The sequence below is a fragment of the Trachypithecus francoisi genome, unplaced genomic scaffold (genome assembly GCF_009764315.1).
Source record: "Trachypithecus francoisi isolate TF-2019V2 unplaced genomic scaffold, Tfra_2.0 Lachesis_group4, whole genome shotgun sequence".
Lineage (NCBI taxonomy): Eukaryota > Metazoa > Chordata > Mammalia > Primates > Cercopithecidae > Trachypithecus > Trachypithecus francoisi.
The window spans coordinates 113,771,984-113,797,442 of record NW_022681469.1 but is presented as its reverse complement, the minus strand read 5'-3'; the positions used below and the strand labels follow the sequence as shown (position 1 = coordinate 113,797,442).

The 25,459-nt window shown below is 52.2% G+C and overlaps 1 protein-coding gene across 2 annotated transcripts; it reads left to right on the top strand.

Annotated features, from left to right (window-relative positions):
• The first annotated feature begins 631 nt into the window (after window positions 1–631).
• TMEM130 (transmembrane protein 130) lies at window positions 632–24,340 on the top strand. 2 transcript variants are annotated; one of them, XM_033193226.1, is made up of 8 exons: window positions 632–1,026; window positions 7,513–7,818; window positions 10,847–11,006; window positions 15,008–15,174; window positions 15,871–15,955; window positions 19,539–19,741; window positions 22,490–22,602; window positions 22,941–24,340. In XM_033193226.1, exons 1-8 carry the CDS (start codon window positions 762–764, stop codon window positions 23,127–23,129), a joined length of 1,488 nt encoding a protein of 495 aa, XP_033049117.1. In that variant the 5' UTR covers window positions 632–761; the 3' UTR covers window positions 23,130–24,340. The 2 variants fall into 2 exon arrangements, with proteins under 2 accessions (XP_033049117.1, XP_033049118.1); XM_033193227.1 differs by having other exon boundaries at window positions 634–1,026; window positions 22,977–24,340.
• The last annotated feature ends 1,119 nt before the right edge of the window (window positions 24,341–25,459 follow it).

The window sequence follows — 25,459 nt, the reverse complement described above, 5'->3', positions numbered from 1 at the left end:
CTCAGGAGGCTGAGACATGAAAATCGCTTGAACCCGGGAGGCGGAGGTTATAGTGAGCCGAGATCGCGCCATCCTGGGACAGAGCAAGACTCTGTCTCAAGATAGAAGAAGAAGAAGAAGAAGAAGAAGAAGGAGGAGGAGGAGGAGGAGAGGAGGAGGAGGAGGAGAGGAGGAGGAGGAAGAGGAAGAGGAAGAAGAGAAGCAGCAGCAGCAAGGGGAATTTCGAGGTCTTTCGCCCTTTGGAGGCCTTTCGCCCAGCGCCTGGCACACCTTAGCACTCAACAGTTCTTGAATGAGGAGCAGCATCTCGGAGCCACGAGCGTGCAGAGAGAAGGCACCTGGAGGAGAGCCCCAAGGGACCTGCAGGCGGCTTGCAGCGCAGCTCACACCCCTGGGGACGCTGAGTCAGAGAGGGCGGTATCGGATCCACGGCGGGGAGGGGCTCGGGGGAAGAGAAAAATGCAGGTGCGTGGGGCGTGGACTCGGGTAGTGGAGGGGAAGGATGCGGCCGGGGGTGGATTTGGGTTGGAGGGTGGCGGTGCGGGGAGGAGCCAGGGCGCAGGAAGGGAGCTCGGGAACCCCTAGAGGGGAGGCAAACTGGGAGGGGCGATCGTGGACTCCTGGAGGGCAGGGGGCGCGGCCGTGGGGAGAGACGCGGGGAGGGAGGACGCGGCGGTGGAGAGGGACGCGGGAGCAAGGGGCGGCAGGAGGAGGAGGAGGGCGCGCGGCGCGGCTGACGTGGGCCCGGGTCGCGCAGCTGGATGTGGGCGGTGGCGGCGCGCAGCGACAGAGAGTCCACCGGCGAGGACGAGCGAGCACGGCGCCCGCACCTCCCCGCACCGCCCGCGCTGCGCGCCCAGAGGAGCGGCCGCCGCCGTTCTCCAGCTGGAGCTGCATTCCCTCTGCGTCCACCCCACGTTTCTCCCGCTCCGGGCCCCGCCATGGCCCGGGCAGTGTGGTCGCGCCTCGGCCGCATCCTATGGCTCTCCTGCCTCCTGCCCTGGGCCCCGGCAGAGGTGGCCGCAGGTAAGGCGCTGGGCAGCCCGCCCCGGGCCTGGAACCGTCTCCGCGGGCGGGTGGGCCCGGGATCCGGGATTGCAGAGGTGGCACCGTGCGCCCTGAGCGCATCTCCCTCCTCGGCTGAGGCCACTGCAGCGCCCTCTCCCCTCTCCTTTCACCCTTTTCTCCCTAAGTCGTCTGGGCACTGCAGGGGGCTCCCCGCACCCCCTGGATTCCTGCTTCCACCCCCCAGGCTGGCCCTGCCCTGGAAACCTGGAAACCGCGCGGGGGGATGCCTGGGGACCATGCACCCGCTAAGGGAGGGGAGGATGAGGCAGGGAGGCGGGGATGCGCCAGGGTCCATCATCGCACCACAATCCCCCAGGCCCCCAGGGAGCACAGGATGGGCAACGTTTTTGTCTTAAAATGTCGCCTCATCTAGACGGGTTTTCCACCCCGTTGGTGCTGGCTTTGGGGAGATGTGATTTTGGATCCCAGGAGGCCAGGCTGCCATTTCGTCTCTGGTGGTGATTTCCAAAATGGACCCGGAGCTGACAGGTTTCTGGGGTGTGTGTGGGGGCAGGGGGGTGGGCAGGGTCGTGTGTCTACTGCCCCCACTTCCTCACCGCCAGAAGGCTAGCACCCACCTCTCTGCTACATTTTGGGAACCATCAAAGGACCCAGATTGAAGACTTGTTGAGGGACAGGTGGGACGTGGGCAGCTAAGGGGGTTGAATACCATCCAACGCTTTTCATCCCCCTCCTCCCTCATAAAAGAGCAGGAGAGAGAGAGCAAGGGATCTAATGAGAATTTGTGAAAGAAAAACCACGAGGTAAAAGAAAACCTGCAACTCAGGGATGAATTAGACGAATTTTATGGGCATTGCGTTTGGACAAGATCACCTATTTCCTCCTGGAAATACAGAAAAGGGATCTCTTGTCCATCAGGTTTATTTGTGTCCAGAGATTTTCAAGGTGTCCTCAATGGCAAAAGAAATAGAACAAAAGAAAATAACAAAAGTGAATTATTTGGAAATCATGTGTGGTTCCCATTCTAGCCAATTGCACCCTCGATGTGGTCAAAATCACAGTGGCTGGGAGTGGGGTTGGGAAACCTATCTTCTCCCTCACCCATGGGGTAGACTTTTCTACCCTTCCCCTTTCTGGAGTCTGCATGAATCAGGGATTTGTAAATCAGAAGTCCATGTACTGGACTATTAAGTAATTCCGGCTTGTGTTACCCAGACTTTAGAGGTTCTCTTCTGAAGGGTTTTGGGTAGTCTGCATATTGTATGAAAGGACTGATGTAGCCATTTTCTAGAATGTCCAGGGCCGCACATGCTGTGTTGTTGGAAAAGGTAGGTGTTTCTTCCATGGGCCAAGCTTTGGGGTGGTTGCCCCATCTCTTTTTGCTTTTGCCCCTTCAGCTCTGGGTGACTTGGGGGGACCGTGGAGTCCCCTAAACCTCTGCCTTGGCTGCTCCATACCCCAAGGTCATGTCACCTGGACTCCCAAACATGGAAAGATGAATTTTTTGTTTGTTTGAGATGGAGTCTTGCTCTGTCACCCAGGCTGGAGTGCAGTGGCACAATCTTGGCTCACTGCAACCTCCACCTTCTGGGTTCGAGCAATTCTCCTGCCTCACCCTCCCAAGTAGCTGGGATTATGGGCGCCTGCCACCACACCTGTCTAATTTTTGTATTTTTAGTAGAGGTGGGGTTTCGCCATGTTGGCCAGGCTGGTCTCGAACCTCTGACTTCAGGTGATCCACCCGCCTCAGCCTCCCAAAATGCTGGGATGACGGGTGTGAGCCACCGCGCCGGCCTGGAAAGATGAATTTGATGGGTAGAGCAGCAGGCCCTGTGATTGGTTCCTTTGGCCACATTTGGCAAAGGCTTCCTGGTCCATTTCCACCCCGAATGTCCTGGTCATCCCTGAGACCCCTGAGGAACAGGGGCAGCATCACCCAGGGGCTGTGACACACCAGATTTTGAAAAAATAGACTGAGAAAAAAGTGTCCTTGGAGCCAGCAGGTGGTGGTGGGGCAGCGGGGCGGGCTCCCATGAGCTGGGCCAGTGTCTGCAGCAACATCTGCAGCAGACACAGCCCCTCCCTGCACCCCTCAATCCCCCCTCCCAGTCCCAGCCGGCTGCCCTCCTGATCCATTCCCCTGGCAACCGATCTGCGTGATGACATGCGCCTGTCTCACTGCAGATGCTGTTTGGCCATTAGCATGCAGCCGAATGTCCCTGCCACCTGCCAGTCTCGCTTAGGCCCACGGTCCTGGGCTGGGGTGGTGGGTAGGGGATGGGAAGGAGGAGGGTGCCAGGAGTTAGGGGGATAAGGGAGGAGGTGGTTTCTCATCCATGCACCTCTCTGTCCACAGCCTGGTCAAATGCTGCCTCCCAGCCAAAGAGGGGAGGGAGAGCAGAGCCTAACCAGGGTGGTACAGACTGGTTGGGCGGCCTCAGGCAGCAGCAGTGGCCCACACGGGCTTCAAGTCCCTCAATGTGATATACACACTGTATTTGCGTGAAAAAGCTCCCACAAGAGCACCTGAAATTCCCTCTTTGGGGTTAAGACACTGCAGGTCCGCTTTTCAATGCCAGCATTCTCTCAGAAGTGACCAGTTCTCGGCATCTTGACCTAAATGACTTGATTTTTATTTATTTATTTATTTTTTTTAGACAGGGTCTCTCACTTTGTTGCCCAGGCTGAAGTGCAGGGGTGCCATCATAGTTCACTGCAACCTCCAACTCCTGGGCTCAAGAGATCCTCCTGCCTCAGCCTTCCAAGTAGCTGGGGCAACAGGTGCACGCTACCATGCCTGGCTAATTTTTTAAATTATTTTTTGTAGAGACTGGGTATCACTGTGTTGCTCCGGCTAATCTCAAACTCCTGGGCTCAAGTGACCCTCTGGCCTCAAAGAGCTGGGATTACAGGTGTGAGCTGGCTAGGCCGGCCTCAAATGCCTTTATAATTTAAGAAATTGCCCTGAAAGAAAGGGAAATGTGTAATGTGGGCCACAGCAGTGAAGGTGTGATGTGGTACTGAGGAAAGCTGGAGCTGGAGTTACCCACGGGGACAGGTGATGTTGCTTTGAAGTGAATGAGATGCAGCTGAAAAAAATAATCTCAGAGTTGCCTGAGCACTGGAGGGGGCACCCCTTGCACCCTCAATTCCTGCTTCTACTTCCCAGGCTAGCCCTGCCCTGGAAACTGTGCGAGGGTGGCCCGCGCATCTGTCGGATGTCTGGGGACCATGTACCTGCTAAGGGAGGGGAGGACGAGGCAGGGAGGTGGGGATGTATCAGGGTCAGTCATCAAGCCACAACCCTCAGCCCCCAGGGAGCACAGGATAGGCAGCCTTTTTACTTTAAAATGCCACCTCATCTAGAGGGGTTTTCCACCCTGTCGGTATTGGCTTTGGGGAGATGTGATTTTATTTTATATATTTGAGATGGAGTTTCGCTCTTTTTGGCCACGCTGGAGTGCGGTGGCGCGGTCTCAGCTCATGGCAACTGCCATCTCCTGGGTTCAAGTGATTCTCCCGCCTCAGCCTCCCGGGTAGCTGGGATTACAGGTGCTTGCCACCACGCCTGGCTAATTTTGTATTTTTAGTAGAGACGGGGTTTCACCATGTTGGCCAGGCTGGTCTCAAACTCCTGACCTCAGGTGATCTGCCCACCTCAGCCTTCCAAAGGGCTGACATGAGTCACCGTGCCTGGCCGAGATGCCATTTTAGAGCCCAGGAGACCAGGGTGCTATTTCTTCTGGAAGTGATTTCCCAAAATGGACCCAGAGCTGACAGGTTCCTGAGGAGACTTGCGGGGGGACCTTGTGCCCACCCGGTCATGCATCTACTTTCCCCACATCCTCGTTGCCAGAAGGCCAGCACCCACCTTTCGGTCACATTTTGGGAACTATAAAAGGACCCAGATTGGAGACTTGTCGAGGGACAGGTGGGACGTGGGCAGCTAAGGGGGTTGAATATTATCCAACAGTTTTCATCCCCCTCCCCCCTCATAATAGAGTGGCAGAGAGAGGGTAAGGGTTCTAATGAAAATTTGTGAAAGAAAAACAACAAGGTAAAATAGTTGAAATAGTTGAAAACCACAAGGTAAAATAGTTGGCCTTTTTTAAAAATTTTTTTGAGACAGAGTTTCACTGTTGTCGCCCAGGCTGGAGTGCAGTGGCGCGATCTTGACTCACTGCAACCTCTGCCTTCTGGGTTCAAGCGATTCTCCTCTCTCAGTCTCCCGAGTAGCTGGGATTACAGGCGCATGCCACCACACCTAGCTAATTTTGTATTTTTAGTAGAAACAGGGGTTTCTCCATGTTGGTCAGGCTGGTCTCCAACTCCCCACCTCAGGTGATCCACCCACTTCGACCTTCCAAAGTGCTGGAATTACAGGTGTGAGCCACAGCACCTGGCCAGCCTTTCCTGTTGAAAGCCCAAGCAGGTCTCCTGTGAGGTCCCTTGGGGGAGGGGCATGTTCTGCATTTCTGGGTCCTCCCAACACAGTAGGGATGGGGTCCACGGAAGGGACTCAGTCAGTGCCACCTGGGTGAACAGTCTCCCGGGGCAGGGCCAGGTGGGCTGGTCCCTCTGCTGCACCTGCTCTCCAGCTGCCCGTTGGCAACAGCAGTACCAAACACCTGCTATGTGCCAAGCGTTGTGCTGGTCACAGGGACGACGGAAATGGCCCCTGCTCTAAAGGAGTTTGAAGCGTAGTAGGAGAGGCAAAGAAACCTTCATTCCCACATGGAGTTGTGATAACAGTGGACTCAGGCTGTTGGGAGAGAGCTGAGGGGGTGAGAAGTACAGGGAAGTGTTTTTATTGTTTGTTTTCTTTTGTTTTTGAGACGGAGTCTCACTCTGTTGCCCAGGCTGGAGTGCAGTGGCTTGATCTCGGCTCATTGCAATCTCCGCCTCTGGGTTCCAGCGATTCCCTTGCCTCAGCCTCCTGAGTAGATGGGATTACAGTCATGCACCACCACGCCCAGCTAATTTTTTGTATTTTTAGTGGAGACGGGGTTTCACCGTGTTGGCCAGGCTGGTCTCGAACTCCTGAGTTCAAGTAATCAGCTTACCTTGGCCTCCCAAAGTGCTGGGATTATAGGTGTGAGCCATGGTGCCTGGCCGACAGCTGGATCCTTTAACCCTGACAGAGAGGGAGGAGTGAGAAGAGGAGGAATCCAGAGGCATAAGACCAGGACTGTCCAGTAGATCTTTGGGCAATGTGGTTGAGCTCGCTGGCTCATGCCTGTAATCCCAGCACTTTGGGAGGCCAAGGCAGGAGGATTGGTTGAAGCCAGGAGTTCGAGACCAGCCTGGGCAACATAGGGAGATCCCATCTCTACAAAAAAAAAAAAAAAGAAAAAGAAAAAATCAGCCAGGCGTGGTGACTTGGACCTACAAGTCCCAGCTACTCGGGAGGCTGAAGTGGGAGGATCACTTGAGCCCAGGAGTTTGAGGCTGCAGTGAGCTATGATCATGCCACTGCACCCCAGCCTGGATGACAGAGGGAGACCTTGTCTCAAAACGAAACCACAAGGATTCTGGGGAATGGTAGAAATGTTCTCTGTGTGGCCTGCCCAGAAGAGTAGCCACTAACCAAGGCCCTGCCTGGCTGCATGAAAAGAAAATATAATTTGGGCAGCCTGGGCAACATAGACCCCCATCTCTACAAAAAATAAAATAAAAAAATTAGCTGGCTGTGGTGGTGTGTGCCTGCGGTTTCAGCTATTTGGGAGGCTGAGGCAGGAGGATCACTTGATTCTGGAAGGTGGAGGCTGCAGTGAACTGTGATGATTGTACTCCAGTCTGGGTGACAGAGTGAGATCCAGAGAAAGAAAGGAAAAGGGAGAGAGAGAGAGAGAGAGAGAGAGAGAGAGAGAGGAGAGAGAGAGAGAGAGAGAGATATGAGGAAGAAAGGAAGAAAAGAAAGAAAGAAAGAAAAGGAAGGAAGGAAGGAAAAAGAAAGAAGGAAAGAAAGAGAGGAGAGAGGGAAGGAAGGAAGGAAGGAAGGAAGGAAAGAAAAAAACAAAGAAAGGAAAGAAGGAAGAAAAGAAAGGAGGGAGACAGGGAGGGAGGAAGGAAAGGAAGGGAGTGAGAGGAAGGAGGGAGGGAAGGAAAGAAGGGAGGAAGGAAAGAAAGGAAAGAAAGAAAAACAGAAAGGAAGGAAGGAAGAAAGAAAGGGAGAGAGGGAGGCAGGGATGAAGGAAGGAGGGAGGGAGAGAGTGAGAGGAGGGAGGGAGGAAGGAAGGAAGGAAAGAAGGAAGGAAGGGGAAATAACACTGAAAAGACTGTTATTTGGAGTCAGTGGGACCCAGTTTTGAACCTCAGTTTGATGTCGAATTGGCTGAGGGACCCTTGGGCAAGTCACTTGAGCTGCCTGAGCCTCAGTTTCTCCACCTGGGAAATAGAATAGTTGATGCCAGCCCAGAGGTGGCTGTGGGGCTCCTTGTCACATACCCTCCTGAAACACAGTCTTTGTTTCTGGGCTCCTAGGCTTGTATGAACTCAATCTCACCACCGATAGCCCTGCCACCACGGGAGCGGAGGTGACTATCTCGGCCAGCCTGGTGGCCAAGGACAACAGCAGCCTGGCCCTGCCCGCCGACACCCACCTCTACCGCTTCCACTGGATCCACACCCCGCTGGTGCTCACTGGCAAGACGGAGAAGGGTCTCAGCTCCACCATCCATGTGGTCGGCCATGTGCCTGGGGACTTCCCAGTCTCCGTCTGGGTCACTGCTGCTGACTGCTGGATGTGCCAGCCCGTGGCCAGGGGCTTCGTGGTCCTCCCCATCACAGGTGAGGGTCGCTCCTGTTTGTTAGTTTGCCTTCAAACCCTTGGTGCAGAGAAAAACATCCAGCTTCGCTAGGAATCAGATCAATGCAGATTAGGCCCATAGGTTCCTTCCCTGGGTCAGCCGAGTTAGAAAGGATCTGAAAATCACAGTAATTCCCCCCAGCAGGTACTGTGCTAAAATGGACGCCTTTGCTGCTGGGGGTATACATTAATACAACCCTGTGGAGAGCGGCTGGTCAATAGGTACTGATGGTTAGAAATTACTGTAGTCTCGGCTGGGTGCGGAGGCTCCCAGCACTTTGGGAGGTCGAGGCAGGTGGATCGCCTGAGATCAGGAGTTTGAGAGCAGCCTGGCCACCATGACGAAACCCCATCTCTACTAAAAACACAAAAATTAGTGGGGCATGGTGATAGGCACCTATAATCCCAGCTATATAGGAGGCTGAAGCAGGAGAATTGCTTGAACCTGAGGGGCGGAGATTGCAGTGAGCTGAGAATGTGCCACTGCACTCCAGCCTGGGGGAAAGAGTGAGACTGCGTCTTAAAAAAAAAAAAAAGAAAGAAATTATTGTAGTCTTGCGGTCATTCACTGGTTCTTTCTCCCCTTTCTCATCTTTCTTTTCTGTCTGTCTCTGTCTCTCTCTGTCCTTCTCTCTGCTCTCTACCTCTACCTCTGTCTCTCTGTCTCTTCTCTCTGTTTTCCCTTTCTGTCTCTCTCTTTCTGTTCTATGTCTTTGTCTCTCTCTCTCTGTCTTTCTGTCTCTGTCTTTGTCTCTGTCTGTCTCTTTATCTCTGTCCCTATGTCTCTTTGTCTCTCTCTCTCTCTCTCTCACATTCCAAGAGAAGATGCCCCTTTGCCCCTTTGGACTTTACAGTCTAATAATGAATTTATCTTCAGGAAATAAACCTGCATTTGGGTCATGCCTTATGCATGAAGATGTTCATTGCAGTAGTGTTTATAATAGCAAAAGAAGAAATAAACAAGCTAAGTGAGCAACCATGAGGATACTGTCTAAATATAATTAAATCATTTATACCACTATTAACAGTGACCCTTACAATGAGTTTGTAATGCCATGGGTAAACACACATGCATGTAAAATTACATATTAAAAAAGCAAAGCACAGAATTGTCTAACTAACCCAATAATCTGTATTTAATATATGTGTATATTAAACACAGAGCAAATACTTTGTCACACTTCAAAACGGCAACAGTGGTAGAGTTGAATGACAGTTAGCTTCTTTTCTTCTTATTTTATGTTTGAACATTTTCCAAATGAGCTCTATTGAGCATGCCTTCCTTTCCACTTTTACTAATTTTAATTAATTTATTATTATTATTATTATTTTTGAGACAGTCTCCCTCTGTTGCCCAGGCTGGAGTGGTGGCGTGATCTTGGCTCACTGCAACCTCCACCTCCCCGTTCAAACAATTCTTATGCCTCGGCCTCCGGAGTAGCTGGGACTACAGGTGCTGGCCATCATGCCCAACTAATTTTTGTATTTTTAGTAGAGACAGGGTTTTGCCATGTTGGCCAGGCAAGTCTGGAACTCCTGGCCTCAAGTGATCTGCTCACCTTGGTCTCCCAAAGTGCTGGGATTACAGGTGTGAGCTACCGCATCTCACCAGTTTTTTTTTTTTAGAGAAGTAGACACAGGACAGTGGTCCCAGCGAGTGGAGCTGTGATCAGTGGAACTGCTAATTTTTCCTTTTTTCTGTTTTTTTTTTTGAGATGGAGTCTTGCTCTGTCACCCAGGCTGGAGTGCAGTGGTGCGATCTCGGCTCACTGCAAGCTCTGCCTCCCAGGTTCACGCCATTCTCCCGCCTCAGCCTCTCAAGTAGCTGGGACTGCAGGCACCCGCCACCATGCCCAGCTAATTTTGTTTTTGTATTTTAGTAGAGATGGGGTTTCACCGTGTTAGGGTGGTCTTGATCTCCTGACCTCATGATCCGCCTGCCTCGGCCTCCCAAAGTGCTGGGATTACAGGCGTGAGCCACCGTGCCCGGCCATTGGAACTACTAATTTTTCTAGGGTCACCTGACATTCTGAAATATTTCCCAAAAGTTCCTTTCAAAGCTTATGCATTTCCTTCGTTTGTCTTTTTCTTTTCTTTTTTTTTTTTTTGAGATGGAGTCTCGCTGTGTAGCCCAGGCTGGAGTGCAGTGGCGCGATCTCGGCTCACTGCAAGCTCCGCCTCCCGGATTCATGCCATTCTCCCGCCTCAGCCTCCGAGTAGCTGGGACTACAGGTGCCCGCCACCTCGCCCGGCTAATTTTTTGTATTTTTAGTAGAGATGGGGTTTCACCGTGTTAGCCAGGATGGTCTCGATCTCCTGACCTCGGGATCCGCCTGCCTCGGCCTCCCAAAGTGCTGGGATTACAGGCTTGAGCCACCGTGCCAGGCCTCTTTTTTCTTTTTTTTCTGAGACCGAGTCTTGCTCTGTCGCCCAGGCTGGAGTGCAGTGGCGCGATCTTGGCTCACTGCAAGCTCTGCTCCTGGGTTCAAGCAATTCTCCTCCCTCAGCCTCCCAAGTAGCTGTGACCACAGGTGTGCGCCACCACACCCAGCTAATTTTTGTATTTTTAGTAGAGGCGGGGTTTCACCATCTTGGCCAGGCTGGTCTTGAACTCCTCACCTTGTGATCCACCTGCTTTGACCTCCCAAAGTGCTGGGATTACAGGTGTGAGCCACGGCGCCCGCCCATGCATTTCCTTCTGACCTTGGCCATCTTTTGTACCAGAAAGTTCAGGGTCCTGGTGAGAGGGGACAGGAGAGAAAACAGTGAATGTGACAAAGTCCTCCCGTGTTCAGCAGTGTTCATGCAGCAGGGGGAGGGTGTGGAGGCCTCTGTGTTCAGGGGTCTTTGGGGAACGGGGAGGTCCCCTCTCCTTGCCTAGCTCTGACAGCCAGAAGGCGTGGCCAGGGAAGTGGTGGCTTTGACAGCTGCCCACGAGGTCTCTATCTGGTTCCCTGATCCCTGAATCTCCAAGACTCATCCTCCCATGTCTCTCTCTCTCTCTCTCAGAGTTCCTTGTTGGGGACCTCGTTGTCACCCAGAACACCTCCTTGCCCTGGCCCAGCTCCTATCTCACTAAGACCGTCCTGAAAGTCTCCTTCCTTCTCCACGACCCGAGCAACTTCCTCAAGACCGCCGTGTTTCTCTACAGCTGGGACTTTGGGGACGGGTAGGTCCCTACCCTCTGCAGGCCCTACAGCTGTCACTGGCGCCCCACTGTCTCACGCACTGTGCAGGGTACTCTGAATCTCCCCACTTTCATTTTTAATTTTTTTTTTTTTTTGAGACGGAGTCTCGCTCTGTCACCCAGGCTGGAGTGCAGTGGCCGGATCTCGGCTCACTGCAAGCTCCGCCTCCTGGGTTGACGCCATTCTCCTGCCTCAGCCTCCCAAATAGCTGGGACTACAGGCGCCCGCCACCTCAACCGGCTAGTTTTTTCTATTTTTTAGTAGAGACGGGGTTTCACCGTGTTAGCCAGGATGGTCTCGATCTCCTGACCTCGTGATCTGCCTGTGTCGGCCTCCCAAAGTGCTGGGATTACAGGCTTGAGCCACCGCGCCCGGCAATTTTTTTTTTTTTTTTTGAGGTGCAGTCTTGCTCTGTCATCCAGGCTGGAGTGCAGTAGTGCCATCTTGGCTCACTGCAACCACTGCCTCCTGGGTTCAAGTGATTCTCCTGCCTCAGTCACCCCAGTAGCTGGAAGTACAGGCTTATACCACCACACCTGGTTAATTTTTTTTTTTTTTTTTAGTAGAGATGGGGTTTTACCATGTTGGCCAGGCTAGTCTTGAACTCCTGGCCTCAAGTGATCTGCCTGTCTTGGCCTCATGCTGGGATTACAGGTGTGAGCCGCAATGCCCAACTAATTTATTATTATTATTATTATTATTTTAGTAGAGACGGGGCTTCACCATGTTGGCCAAGCTGGTCTCGAACTCCTGACCTCAAGTGATCCTCCCACCTCAGCCTCCCAAAGTGCTGAGATTACAGGTGTGCGCCACTGGACCCACCTGAAGCTCCTCATCTTTCCCTGTTCACTCTGTCTCCCTTCAAACATCTTTCAAGCACCTCCTCTCTGCCACGCTTGGGGATCCTGGGGTACACTAGTGAATCAGTCACTAGCCCTACCTTTGTGGTGTCTTCACCTGATAAAGGAGGCCATTGGTGCCCAAAACAGTCATTTAAGGAAGGTCAAGGTGCATAGGACTTTTTCCCAATTGACCTTGAAGGGTACCTAGCCAGCCATTGCTAGATACAAAGTAGAACCCAGGTGCTCTAGCTTCATTTCTCTTTATTCCTCCCTTTTAACTTTTTGTCTCTTTTCCCCTTTTTTGTGGAGGAGAACAGGGTCTTGCTATGTTGCCCAGGCGGGTCTTGAACTCCTGGGCTCAAGTGATCCTCCCGCCTCTGCCTTCTTAAGTGCTGAGATTACAGGTGGGAGCCACTGTGCTTGGCCCTACTCCCTCCCATCCCTTCCCGCCTCCTTCCTTCCTTCCTTCCTTCCTTCCTTCCTTCCTTCCTTCCTTCCTTCCTTCCTTCCTAAGTGTTGGGATTACAGGGGGTGAGCCACTGTGCCCAGCAAAACTCAGAATGTGGATTTCTAACTCTTGGTGACAAAAGCAACCTGTGGTCAAACACTCAGGCTAGAGTACAGTGGTGTGATTATAGATCACTGCCACCTTGACCTTCCAGCTTCAAGCAATCACCCCACCTCTGCCTCCTGAGTGGCTGGGATTACAGGCATGCACCACTATGCCCTGCTAATTTTAAAACTTTTTTGTAGAGACAGAGTCTTAGTATGTTGCACAGGCTGGTTCTTGAACTCCTGGGCTCAAGAGATCCTCCCATCTCAGCTTCCCAAAGCCTTGGGATTACAGGTGTGAGCCACTGTGCTTGGTTTCCCTCCCCCTCTTTTTTAGAGACAGGGTCTTGCTCTGTCACCCAGGCTAGAGTGCAGTGGCACAAACCTGACTCACTGTAGCCTCAATCTCTTGTGCTCAAGGAATCCTCTTGCCTTGACCTCTCCAGTAGCTGGGACCACAGGCGTGTACCACCACACATGACTATTTTTTTAATGTTTTGTGGAGATGGGGTCTCGCTATGTTGCCCAGGCTGGTCTTGAACTCCTGGTCTCGAGCCATCCTCCCGCCTCAGCCTCCCAAAGCACTGGCATGACAGATGTGAGCCACCATGCCCGGCCAGATCATCTCTTTAGATGCCAAAAAAGTGTTAGTATGAACAGAAATGAACATTCAATGTAATATCAATAAACTAGAAAAAGAAGTTGCTGGAACTAACAACTAGCATTATACTGAGTAGAGAACTTAGAATATGTTTTTGTTTATGGTTGGGCGCAGTGGCTCACTTCTATAATCCCAGCACTTTGGGAGGCTAAGGTGGACGGATCACTTGAGGTCAGGAGTTCAAAACCAGCCTGGCCAACATGGCAAAACCCCATCTCTACTGAAAATAAAAAAAAAAAAAAAATTGCTGGGCATGGTGGCACGCACCTGTAGTCCCAGCTACTCAGGAGGCTGAGGCAGGAGAATTGTTTGAACCAGGGAGGAGGAGGTTGCAGTGAGCCGAGATCATGCCACTGCACTTCAGCCTAGGTGACAGAGCAAGACTCTGTCTCAAAAAAAAATATGTGTTTTTGTTTTTGTTTTTGTTTTTGAGATGGAGTCTCACTCTGTTGCCCAGGCTGGAGTGCAGTGGCGTGATCACGGCTCACTGCAACCTCTGTCTCTTGACCTCGAGATCCCCCCACCTCAGCCTCTTGAGTAGCTGGGACCACAGGCCTGTAACATTACGGCTGGCTAAGTTTTGTATTTTTTGTAGAGACGGGGTTTTGCCAAGTTGCCCAGGCTGGTCTCGAATTTCTGGGCTCAAGCAGTCCTCCCACCTTGCCTTCCCACAGTGTTGGTATTACAGAGGGTGAGCCATCATCCCTGGCAAAACGTGGAATGTGGATTCTCTAATTCTTGGTGACAAAAGTGACCTGTGGTCAAATACCTTTGAGGAATCGTTGCATTGAGATGCTGGGGGAACCTGGCTCTAGATATGTGGGAATAAGGCAAGGGTGCTCCTTATCAGGGTCCATCAATATTATTCTGAAAGTTCTAACTTACTCAGTAAAGTTAAGAAAATAAGTGCAGGCCTATGGTGGCTCACACCTGTCATTCCAGTGCTTTGAGAGGCCAAGAGGGTGGGGGAAAACTTGAGCCCAGGAATTCGAGACTAGTGTGGGTAACATAGGGAGACCTCGTCTCTACAAAAAATACAAAAATTCACCAGGGATGGTGGCACGTGCCTGTAGTCCCAGCTACAGGTGGCTGAGGTGGGAGGACTGCTTGAGCCTAGGAGTTCAGAGACTGCAGTGATCTGATTGCACCACAGCACTCCAGCCAGGGCAACAGAGCAGAACCTTATCTCTAAAAAGGAAAAAAAAAAAAAAAAAAAGAGAGAGAGAGAGAAAGAGAGAAAGTACAGCATAAATACTGGAAAGCAGACAATTTGCAGAAAAGATCATTTACTTGAAAAATCTGGATGGCAGCTTTGTCCAACAGAACTCTCAGCTTAGCAGAGTGGCTCATGCCTGTAATCCCAGCACTTTGAGAGGCTGAGGTCAGAGGATCACTTGAACACAGGAGTTCAAGACCAGCCTGGGCAACATAGTGAGACCTTGTCTCTACAAAAAATCATATATTAGCTGGGCACAGTGGTACACGCCTGTGATCCCTGCTACTTGGGAGGCTGACACAGGCGGATTGCTCAAGCCCAGGAATTCAAGGCTGCAGTGAGCCATGATTGCACCACTGGGTGACAGAGTGAGACCCTGTCTCAAAAACCAAAAACAACAAAAACAAAAAATTTTTGACAAAAAATTCTTCTGTCTTTACCACATGGGGCTGTTGAGCCCTTGAACTTTGGCTAATGTGAGAAATTTGTAATTTTCCTGAATTTTAGGCCCTCTCTGGTCTCGGTTTCCTCATCTGGGAAATGGGTCAGCTGACCTGGAGCCCTGTGATGACGGGTGTGCTCACTGGTAGCTGGGAGTCTCACTGCACAGCCTCCCCTGACTCTGGCAATCCCATGAATCACTTCTGAGTTACAGGAAGGGGAAGCAGCCATCTGCTGTCTTCCTTCTCTCTCCTCCCTGTCTCCTAACAGGACCCAGATGGTGACTGAAGACTCCGTGGTCTATTATAACTATTCCATCATCGGGACCTTCACCGTGAAGCTCAAAGTGGTGGCAGAGTGGGAAGAGGTGAAGCTGGATGCCACGAAGGGTGTGATGCAGAAGACCGGGGACTTCTCCGCCTCGCTGAAGCTGCAGGGTGGGTGTCCAGGCAGGCTGATGCAGTCTGGGCGTTCCAGAGTGGGGTCACCATATGCACAGATCACGGTGGCTCTGGGCTGGACCCACATCCTGTCTCCTGGAGCCCCACAGACCTCTGAGGAGTGTCTATCATACCCCTGTTTCAGACAGGGCGCTGCAGGCCATGGATGGGATCATGTGGCTGTGCAGTGGCTGAGCGGCCCTCGCGCCCAGGGCCGCCTGAGCCTAACCACCCAGAGCCTGAGCCGGTGATCAGCTGTCTACTGTGAATTGGCCAGTCCATGCCATTCCCTGTTCCCCAGTCCCATCGGCCTCCCACCGAGGCTCACCCCAGGGTGGGACGGTCTCCATCTCTCCCTGGCTTTGGCAAGATGGAGCCCTTGGGCAGCTGCAGAAGATGTCTTGGTTCTTGCTGATGGGATGGTGCTGCCCTGTATGACACGGACGATGACTTGGCAATGGGCGGGACAGTCGTGTGTTTCCTGCCTTTTCCAAATTCCTCCCTCTGAGCCGGCTCCAGACCTGCTGCTGACAGGGAAGGGCAGGACCCAGAGGAACCCTGCACAGACCTGTGACCTGCTCTTAGGAGAGGGCAGAGGGGAGGACAGGGTGGTGGTCACACCACCCTGTGCCCTGGGAGCCTTGACAGCAATCCTTAGCTACCAGGTCTAACGGGGTTCTCTCGGCCTTACAGACACCCTTCGAGGCATCCAAGTCTTGGGGCCTACCCTAATTCAGACCTTCCAAAAGATGACCGTGACCTTGAACTTCCTGGGGAGGTAAGTGAACTCCGGAGTGCACTGTGGGTGCCCCGTGGGCTCTGCACCTCCACTTTCATGGTGACCCCAAGTGTGTGTCACTCTGTGACGGACCCCAGGTCTGGGACCTCGTGGAAGGGCAGTGCCACTCTGTCCTGAGGCTGGGCCATGGGGAGAGCATGGGCTCAGCTCCAGTCTTTATTTTATTTTTATTTTTAATTTTTTTTGAGACAGAGTCTCTCACTCTGTCGCCAGGCTGGAGTGCAGTGGCACAATCTTGGCTCACCGCAACCTCTGCTTCCCTGGTTCAAGCGATTCTCCTGCCTCAGCCTAGCTGGGATTACAGCCACACTCCACGATGCCCAGCTAATTTTTGTATTATCAGTAGAGATGGGGTTTCACCATGTTGCGCAGGCTGGTCTCCAACTCCTGACCTCAAGTGATCCACCCGCCTTGGCCTCCTAAAGTGCTGAGATTATAAGGCGTGAGCCACTGCATCCGGCCTTTATTTGTATTTTTTAGAGACAGAGTTTTGCCCTGTCACTCAGGTTGGAGTGCAGTGGCACCGTCACAGCTCACTGCAGCCTTGACCTCCCAGGCTTAAATGATTCTCCTGCCTCAGCCTCCTAGGTGGCTGGAACTATAGGTGGGCACCACCATGCCTGGCCAATTTTTAATTTTTGTAGAGCTGGGGTCTCCCTATGTTGCCCAGGCTGGTCTCAGTCTCCTGAGCTCAAGCGATCCTCCCATCTTGGCCTCCCAAAGTGCTGGGATTACAGGCATGAGCCACCACACCTAGCCCTCAGCTCAATTCTTGAGGTCCCAGGGAGGGAGGACCTGCCTTTTGGGGCTGTATTCACTGTGGGCATGGAGACAAAGGTTGGGAGGGACCCCTCCTGTTGAGAAGCCCTCTGTGTATAACGTGGCCTCTTTTCCAGTCCCCAGGGCTTTTCCCTTGCGGTTCTTTCAGGGTTCTCTTCTCTCCCATTACATGTCCAGATGTTTCTTATTCTTCTAAGCCCCTTGGAATGCCTGCCTTCAAAAGCCTTTTCTGAGGCCGGGCGCTGTGACTCATGCCTGTAATCCCAGCTACTTGGGAGGCTGAGGCAAGGGAATTGCTTGAACCTGGGAGATGGAGGTTGCAGTGAGCTGAGATCCTGCCATTGCACTCCAGCCTAGGCAACAGAGCGAGACTCTGTCCAAAAAAAAAAAAAAAACCAAACCTGTTCTGCCCTCCAGCCTGCACAGGGGAGCTTGCACCAGCCAGCAGAAGTTGATCGAGCATCTGCTTTGGACCGGGTGCTTTTCTGGAAGCTTCTAGACCAGAGTAGACAAGACAGAGCCACTGCTTCCAAGGGTTCTGTGTACAGGGTGGGGCACCCCACATGACACAGAAGCAGATCATCCCAGGGGATTCTCATCAGCCAGTCTACTCAAGGCAGCCTGGCCCAGCCTCCTGGCAAGAACAGCATCAGGCTGTTCAGTAAGTGAGGAGACACAGATGCCGAGTGCATTCTGTCCACGAGGGCGCCCCTCCCTGGAGCCACTGGGATGGATAGAGCAGCAGACATCAGTGGTCAGGGCCCAGGCCTTAAAGGACTCTTTTTTTTTTTTTTTCCCAGACAAAGTCTCGCTTGTTGCCCAGGCTGGAGTGCAGTGGCACAATCTCAGCTCACTGCAACCTCCGCCTCCCGAGTAGATGGGATTACAGGTGCACGCCACCACACCACGCTAATTTTTTGTATTTTTTGTAAAGACAGGGTTTCATCATGTTGGCCAGGTTGCTTTCAAACTCCGGACCTCAAGTGATCCGCTCACCTCGGCCTCCCGAAGTACTGGGATTGCAGGCGTGAGCAACCGTGCCTGGCCAGTCCTTAAAGGACTCTTGTCCCCACACAGAGACACATGAGAGGGATGCTAGGCCAGACAGAGAGTGAGCAATGGAGGCCAGGGGAAGAGGAAGATGAGCTATGAATAATTTAGGGATTGGAGGTAGTTTTCACGGGGCGTTGGAGGCAGGAGCTCAGGATGGGGAGAATGGGAAGCCCCGTGGGTTTAGCAGCCCTGATCTTTCAGGTGGCACGAGTGCATGGCTTTTCCTGCGGACCTGGGGTTGTGTGGAATTGGAATGTTCATTTCACATTCCTTGGATGGACCTGCATTTTCCAGCTTCTGAGCCTATGCCCGTGGAATGTGGATAACTTGGAATGCCCTTATCCTTTCTCGCCCATCAAAGGTTCATTTATCCTTTCAGATCTGCTCAAATGCCTCCTCCTCCAGGAAGCCTTCTCTGGCTACCTCATTAAGAATGCTCTCATGGTCAGGGACGGTAGCTCATGTCTGCAATCCCAGCACTTTCAGAGGCTGAGGTGGGTGGATCACTTGAGGTCAGGAGTTCAAGATTAGCCTGGCCAACATGGTGAAACCCCATCTCTACCAAAAAAGTACAAAAATTAGCCAGACGTGGTGGCGCATGCCTGTAGTCCCAGCTACTTGGGAGAGGCTGAGGTGCAAGAATCACTTGAACTCAGGAGGCAAAGGTTGCAGTGAACCAAGATCGTACCACTGCACTCCAGCCTGGGTGACAGAGTGAGACTTTGTCAAAAACAAAACAAAACAAAACACAAAAACGAAAACAAAACAAACAAACAAACAACTCTCTCATGCTGGTTGCAGTGGCTCACACCTGTAATCTCAGCACTTTGAGAGGCTGAGGCAGGAGAATACTTGAGGCTAGGAGTTGGAGACCACCCTGGGCAATATAGCCCAGGGCAATATAGTCCCATCTCTATAAAAAAATTAAAAAAATTGGCCAGGCACGGTGACTCACGCCTGTAATCCCAGCACTTTGGGAGGCCAAGGTGGGCAGATCACCCGAAGTCAGGAGTTTGAGACCAGCCTGGCCAACATGGTGAAACCCCGTCTCTACTAAAAATACAAAAATTAGTCAGGCATGGTTGTGCGTGCCTGTAGTCCCAGTTACTTAGGAAGCTGAGGCTCGAACCCAGGAGGTGAAGGTTGCAGTGAGCCAAGATCGCGACATGGCACTCCAGACTGGGCAACAGAGCGATACTCCATCTCTAAATAAATAAATTAACTAATAAAATAAAATAAAAAATTTAGTTGGGCATGGTGGCTGGTGCCTGAAGCCCCAGCTACTCGGGAGGCTGAGGCAGGAAGATTGCTTGAGGCCAGGAGTTGGAGGCTGCACCAAGCTATGATTCAGCCACTGCACTTCAGCCGGGTGACAGAGTGAGTCCCTGTCTCATAGAAAACAAAAACCAAAAAATGGGACGTGCCTATTATCCCCCTGGGCTTCTGTGGTACACCATGTGTGCCATCGGACCCCTCATCCTGCCTCCGGTGAGCAGTCTGTGTGTATCTCTGCCTTATTCACTTGGAATTCCCTTGGGGGTCCGGGACCATCTCTTTTGCACCATAGTGTCCCCTGGTCTGGAATGCATGAAGCTGAGTCCAGGACAGCTTGATGTCCTGTCCTGGAAAGGACACTGAAGTTCCTGCCCACCTGGCCTGTCTTGGACTTGGTCTGTGCTGGCACGTTTTACTGAGCCTTTTCTTAAAAACCGCCCCCATTTGCCTGCAGCCCTCCTCTGACCGTGTGCTGGCGTCTCAAGCCTGAGTGCCTCCCGCTGGAGGAAGGGGAGTGCCACCCTGTGTCCATAGCCAGCACAGCGTACAACCTGACCCACACCTTCAGGGACCCTGGGGACTACTGTTTCAGCATCCGGGCCGAGAATGTCATCAGCAAGACGCATCAGTACCACAGGATCCAGGTGTGGCCCTCCAGTAAGTGACACTTCGCCTTCTGCTCCAGTGCCACATGGGCAGTCAGGCCTGTCCACCCTGCCACCACCACCAATACGCTCCTACCAGCCAACCTTACCAAGGTCCTCAGCAACGAAGCCCACCAGCATCAGCACCATCATTAACCCTACTGACTCCAGTGATGGCCAACATCAGCGCTGGCCAACTGCCAATACCACCACCACCAAACTCTCCACTCCCACCAGCAACCAACTCTGCCAACCCCAGTACAGCACCCATCGATTCTACCAGCACCACCATCAACACCAGCACCACTAACAACTGTAACCAACTCAGACACCACCATTACCATATGTTCTCCTGACAACTCTTCCAGGACCACCAGTGCCACCACTAACGACTCTATCAGCATTCTCACCAAGTCACCTCAATGGCCCCTGCCCCTACCCACATCTATAAGCCCATGCCACTACCTGCCCCAATGCCAGCTTCGTGGACCAAAAGCAACCATGCCAATGTCTTCTCCCACATATTTCCAAGACCACACATGTCCCCAGCGCAAACACTTTTGCACCAAATTGAGCCACCATACTTGCAATGTTCCCTCCTTCATCACCATCACGCCTGCCCCAGCAGTTGCCACCGCTAAAACCAGCATCCCCAACAGTAACTCTGCTCAACTCACAGTGTGGTAGTGAGTCTTCCAGCAAGAAGGCATTGCATATCATTAATAAGGATGCCTGGGCTAGGCAAGGTGGCTCCCAGGACTCTGGGAGACTGAGGTGGGTGGATTGATTGAACCCAGGAGTCTGAGACCAGCCTGGGCAACGTGGCAAAACTCTGTCTCTACAAAAAATATAAAAATAGGACAGGTGCGGTGGCTTGTGCTTGTAATCCCAGCCCTCTGAGAGGCCAAGCGGGGGTGGATCATTTGAGGTCAGGAGTTCAAGACCGGCCTGGCCAACATGGTGAAACCCCGTCTCTACTAAAAATACCAAAAAATTAGCTGGGTGTGGTGGTGTGTGTCTGTAATCCCAGCTACGAAGGAGGCGGAGGCATGAGAATCCCTTGAACCTGGGAGGTGGAGGTTGTAGTGAGTTGAGATTGCACTGCTGCACTCCAGCCTGGGCCACAGAGAGGCTCTTGTCTCAAAAAACATATATATGTGTATATATATGTGCATATATATACATATATTTTATATGTGCGTGTATATACGTGTGTGTGTGTGTGTATATGTAGAGAGAGAGAGTATGGCATGTGCCTGTAGATCTCTGCTGTGCTACTCAGGAAGCTGATGTGGTAGGATCACTTGAGTTCAGGAGGTTGAGGCTGCAGTGAGCCAAGATCGCACCATGGCACTCCAGACTGAGCAACAGAGTGAGACCCTGTCTCCATGAATGAATGAATGAATGAATGAATGAATGAAAGAAAAGGATGCCCAACCTTCTTTCTTGAAATACCCTTCCAAAACCATCATCAGGCCCAGCCCCTGGCTTACGGTCATAGGCTTTGCTGATGACAGCATTGGATTCTACAGTTCATCTTTATGGAGGACTCTGGGAGCCCCAGATAAGTACGTCCTTACATAGAGTAGGATCTCAGATCCTGAAGGCACCATCTTTCAGATGCTCAACCTTGTCCTACCTTTGACGCTACAAAAGGGGAAACTAAGGCACAGGGAGGCAACAAGACTGGATGTTAGCCTGAGCCTGAGCCAGGCTTTCAGACTCTGGTCCTGGGGTAGGAGTTAGTTCTTCCCAGTGCTCCCAAGCTCATGCCAAACCCTGCCAACTGCACCTGTCTTCAAGGTTGGTCCTATGGATGCACCTGAAGCTGTCACTGTCCTCTACAGTCTCCCCAATCCCACTCTGGGCCCTTGAGAGGATGCTACAGTCCGTCTGGGCCCTGGCTTATTTTGTGGCCATTGTCAGGTCACTTGAGCCCTGCGTCTCTCAGCACCCTCTAGGGACCAAGTTCCAATCAGGAACCCCCTGAATTCTGCAGAGAAGACAGCAGTACAGGTAATCAATGCCAACTTTTCCTGGGGAAACAGACACTCATGGCAGAGCATGAGGGAAAAGGGAGAGGGAACCCACACTTTCTGATCACCTACCACATGCCACACACATCAACACCCCTCTTCTTGTTGCATCTCCTTAGCAGTCTTGCAGGTCAACATTAGCAGGAGGTAGCATGTTCAGAGCTAGGATTTGAACCCACAACTGTTTAACTTCAGACACTGGACTCTTTCTATCATACCACTTCATTGCAACAGGTTTAGTGGGTGAGCCTGGAGTTGCCAGAGGGTGGAAGCTGAAGCAGTGCCAATTGGGTGACCTCACAACAGAGCTGCCCTTCCCAAAAGTGTGTCACCCAAGAGAGCAAAGAAGGAGCTGTGGTGTCCTTTATGGCTTAGACTCAGGAACCATGCACTGTCACTCCTTTCATCTGCTGTACACTAGGAGCTGGTCACTGAGTCCAGCCCTCACTCAAGGGCTGAGGAATTTAGCTGCCACTCTTGGAAGTTGCTATCAAGTAACTTGTGGATGTATGCTGAAAGCCCCCCCACCCAGACCCCAGTTTATTTTTTGTGAAGTCCTGGATTTACCTGTTGGGGTTACCCAGTTGGGATGCATGTACACAAGGGTAAAAAAATCACTGGTAAGACTTGACCATTCATTCCCTCGTTTGTTGTGCTTGCTTCCTGAGAACCAGCACTGCAGCACCAGCTACCCAGTCCTGTAATGTTACCTCTTTCATTCCCAGGAATCCAGCCGGCTGTCTTTGCTTTCCCATGTGCTACACTTATCACTGTGATGTTGGCCTTCATCATGTACATGACCCTGCGGAATGCCACTCAGCAAAAGGATATGGTGGAGGTGGGTACTCAGTGGGGTGGAGGCTGGACTACTGGGCCTTGCCTAGAGAGGATCTTTAGAGAGGGTATGGGGGCCAGGCCAGGATGCCTTGAGGGGGTCTTGATGTCACAGCGAGGCTCTGGGACTTGGGATGACGTGCCCAAGAGGCATCTGTAAACCAGGAAAAATTGCTAAGTTTGTGTCCCATCTGATTTATCTCCTATGTCCATCTCTTGCATCTGTGTGGTACCAGAAAGGTGTTTCTGTGCACTCTGCTGCCAGGCAGCTGAGCTCATAAGGCCACCTGATGGGGCTCCTGGTGGGTGGGTGATTGACCCGTGGGATTTTGTTCATCATAGGTGGCTGATTTTGACTTTTCCCCCATGTCTGACAAGAACCTGGAGCCACCCTCTGGGGTCAGGTGCTGCTGCCAGATGTGCTGTGGGCCCTTCTTGCTGGAGACTCCATCTGAGTACCTGGAAATTGTTCGCGAGAACCATGGGCTGCTCCCACCCCTCTATAAGTCTGTCAAAACTTACACTGTGTGAGCACTCCCCCTCCCCACCCCATTTCAGTGTTAACTGACTGCTGACTTGGAGTTTCTGGCAGGGTGGTGTGCGCCACTGACCAGGAGGGGTTCATGTGCGTGGGGCTGTTGGCCTGGATCATCCATCCATCTGTACAGTTCAGCCACTGCCACAAGCCTCTCCCTCTCTGTAACCCCTGCCCCCAGCCATTCACCCATCTGTACAGTCCAGCCACTGATGTAAGCCCCACTCGGTTACTACCCCCTTGACCCCCTACCTTTGAAGAGGCTTCATGCAGGACGCGGGGTGTTCCATGTTCACTCCCAGGTGGGCCTGGCTGCCCACTGCCCATTCCTCTCATATTGGCACATCTGCTGTCCATTGGGGGTTCTCAGTTTCCTCCCCCAGACAGCTCTGCCTGTGCCAGAGAGCTAGAAAGGAGGTCACAAAGGGTTAAAAATCCATAACTGAAGGTTGTACACATAGATGGGCACACTCAGAGACAAGTGTGCATGTACACACACACAGAAATATAAACACACGTGTCACATGGAGATTTCAGATGATTGGTTCTGTATCTGGTTAAGTCGGTTGCTGGGATGCAGCCTGCACTACAGCTGAAAGGAAATTTGACCTCCAAGCAGCCCTGACAGGTCCTGGGCCGGGCCCTCCCTTTGTGCTTTGTCTCTGCAGTTCTCACACCTTTTATAAGGCCACCCTAGTCCCTGCTTGCTGGCAGGGGACTGGATGTGGGGCAGTACTAACTCTTAGTGAGTGCAGAGTGCTTTATAAATATCACCTTATTTTATTGAAACCCATATGTGAAACTTTCATCGAGGAAAAGGACTTGCAGTGGTAGAAGAGGTTGAATCAGTAGGGACTTGGGTTCCCTGTGTGTGAGGGGGGCATTCTTGCCGGCCAGCTGCTCCCAAGGTGGCCTTGAGAAGGAAGAAGCAGGATGACAGAGCCTGAGCAATGGAACCAGCCTGCACCCTCCCCTCTGGCTCAGCGACCTGGGCTGTGGTTGAGAGAGACAATAATGAGGCCAGAAGTAGCCGGAGCCCGTCGGGAAGGGCAGGGGAGGACTGTAGGGTCTGGGCTCTGTCTCTGTAACCATCTGCTCCCAGGCTGTGTGCAGGAAATGGCATTTACGCTATTGTGCAGCTCATTCTCATGAAATACTGCCACTGTTGCTAAATAAAGCTTGTGTGCTCTGAATATAGCCAAGCATAGACGGTGTGGCCCGAGTCTCTCTTTTGTGCATGGACGTTTTTGCCTTGCAGACAGCAACGGCAGTGCTGTGACGTAGCAGGACATCCCACTCGTCCTCTGTGGTGAAGACAACTGAAGGGAGCCAGTTCAGGTCCCTGGTGGGGAGAGCTGTCCCCGGGTGACTTGGACATGCATCCCAGTCTGAGACCTCAGGTGGATTCTAGAGTCAGAGGGGGAACATGGGCCACACCTGGGGACGTGCTGGAAATGCAGACCCCTGGGCTCGACCTGATACCTGAAGCAGTGCCTGGGGAGGGGGGCAGCCACCTGTTTTCACAGGCCCTCTGGGATTCTGGTGCAAATCAGGCGTGAGAACTCCTAGTCTCTAGCCGGCTTCTTAAACTTTGAGGTTCGTGAGAATTGCTAGAGATCTTGGTAAACAAGAATTTTCATTTTGGAGCTCTGGAGTGGGGCCTGGGATTCTGCGTTCCTTTTTTTTAAGTCTTTTTTGTTTTTTGAGATGGAGTCTCACTCTATCGCCAGGCTGGGGTGCAGTGGCATGATCTCAGCTCACTGCAACCTCCGACTCACTGTTCAAGTGATTATCCTGCCTCAGCCTCCCAAGTAGCTGGGATTACAGGCATGCGCCACCACGCCCAGCTAATTTTTGTATGTTTAGTAGAGATGGGTTTCACCATCTTTGGCTAGGATGGTCTTAATCTCCTGACCGCATGATCCACCTGCCTCGGCCTCCCAAAGTGCTGGGATTACAGGCATGAGCCACTGCACCTGGCCTTATTTATTTATTTAGACAGAGTCTGTCTCTGTCACCCAGGCTGGAGTGCAGTGGCATGATCATAGTTCACTGCAGCCTCGACCTCTTGGGCTCAAGTGATTCTCCCACCTCAGCCTCCTGAGTAGCTGGGACTATAGGTGCATGTCACCATCACTGGCTAATTTTCTGTTTATTTTTTGTAGAGATGAGGTCCCACTCTGTTGACCAGGCTGGTCTCGAACTCCTGAGCTCAAGTGATCCTCCTGCCTCGGCCTCCCAAAGTGCTGGGATTACAGGCGTGAGCCACCTTGCCCAGCCCTGAGGGGTTTTTTTTGTTGTTGTTGTTGTTTTGTTTGTTTGTTTG

Coding starts and splice junctions, on each gene's coding strand:
- TMEM130 (XM_033193226.1), top strand. CDS start 762: ATGTGGGCGGTGGCGGCGCGCAGCGACAGAGAGTCCACCGGCGAGGAC. Junction 15,956..19,538: donor ACCTTGAACTTCCTGGGGAG/GTAAGTGAACTC, acceptor ATTTGCCTGCAG/CCCTCCTCTGACCGTGTGCT. Junction 22,603..22,940: donor AGCAAAAGGATATGGTGGAG/GTGGGTACTCAG, acceptor TGTTCATCATAG/GTGGCTGATTTTGACTTTTC.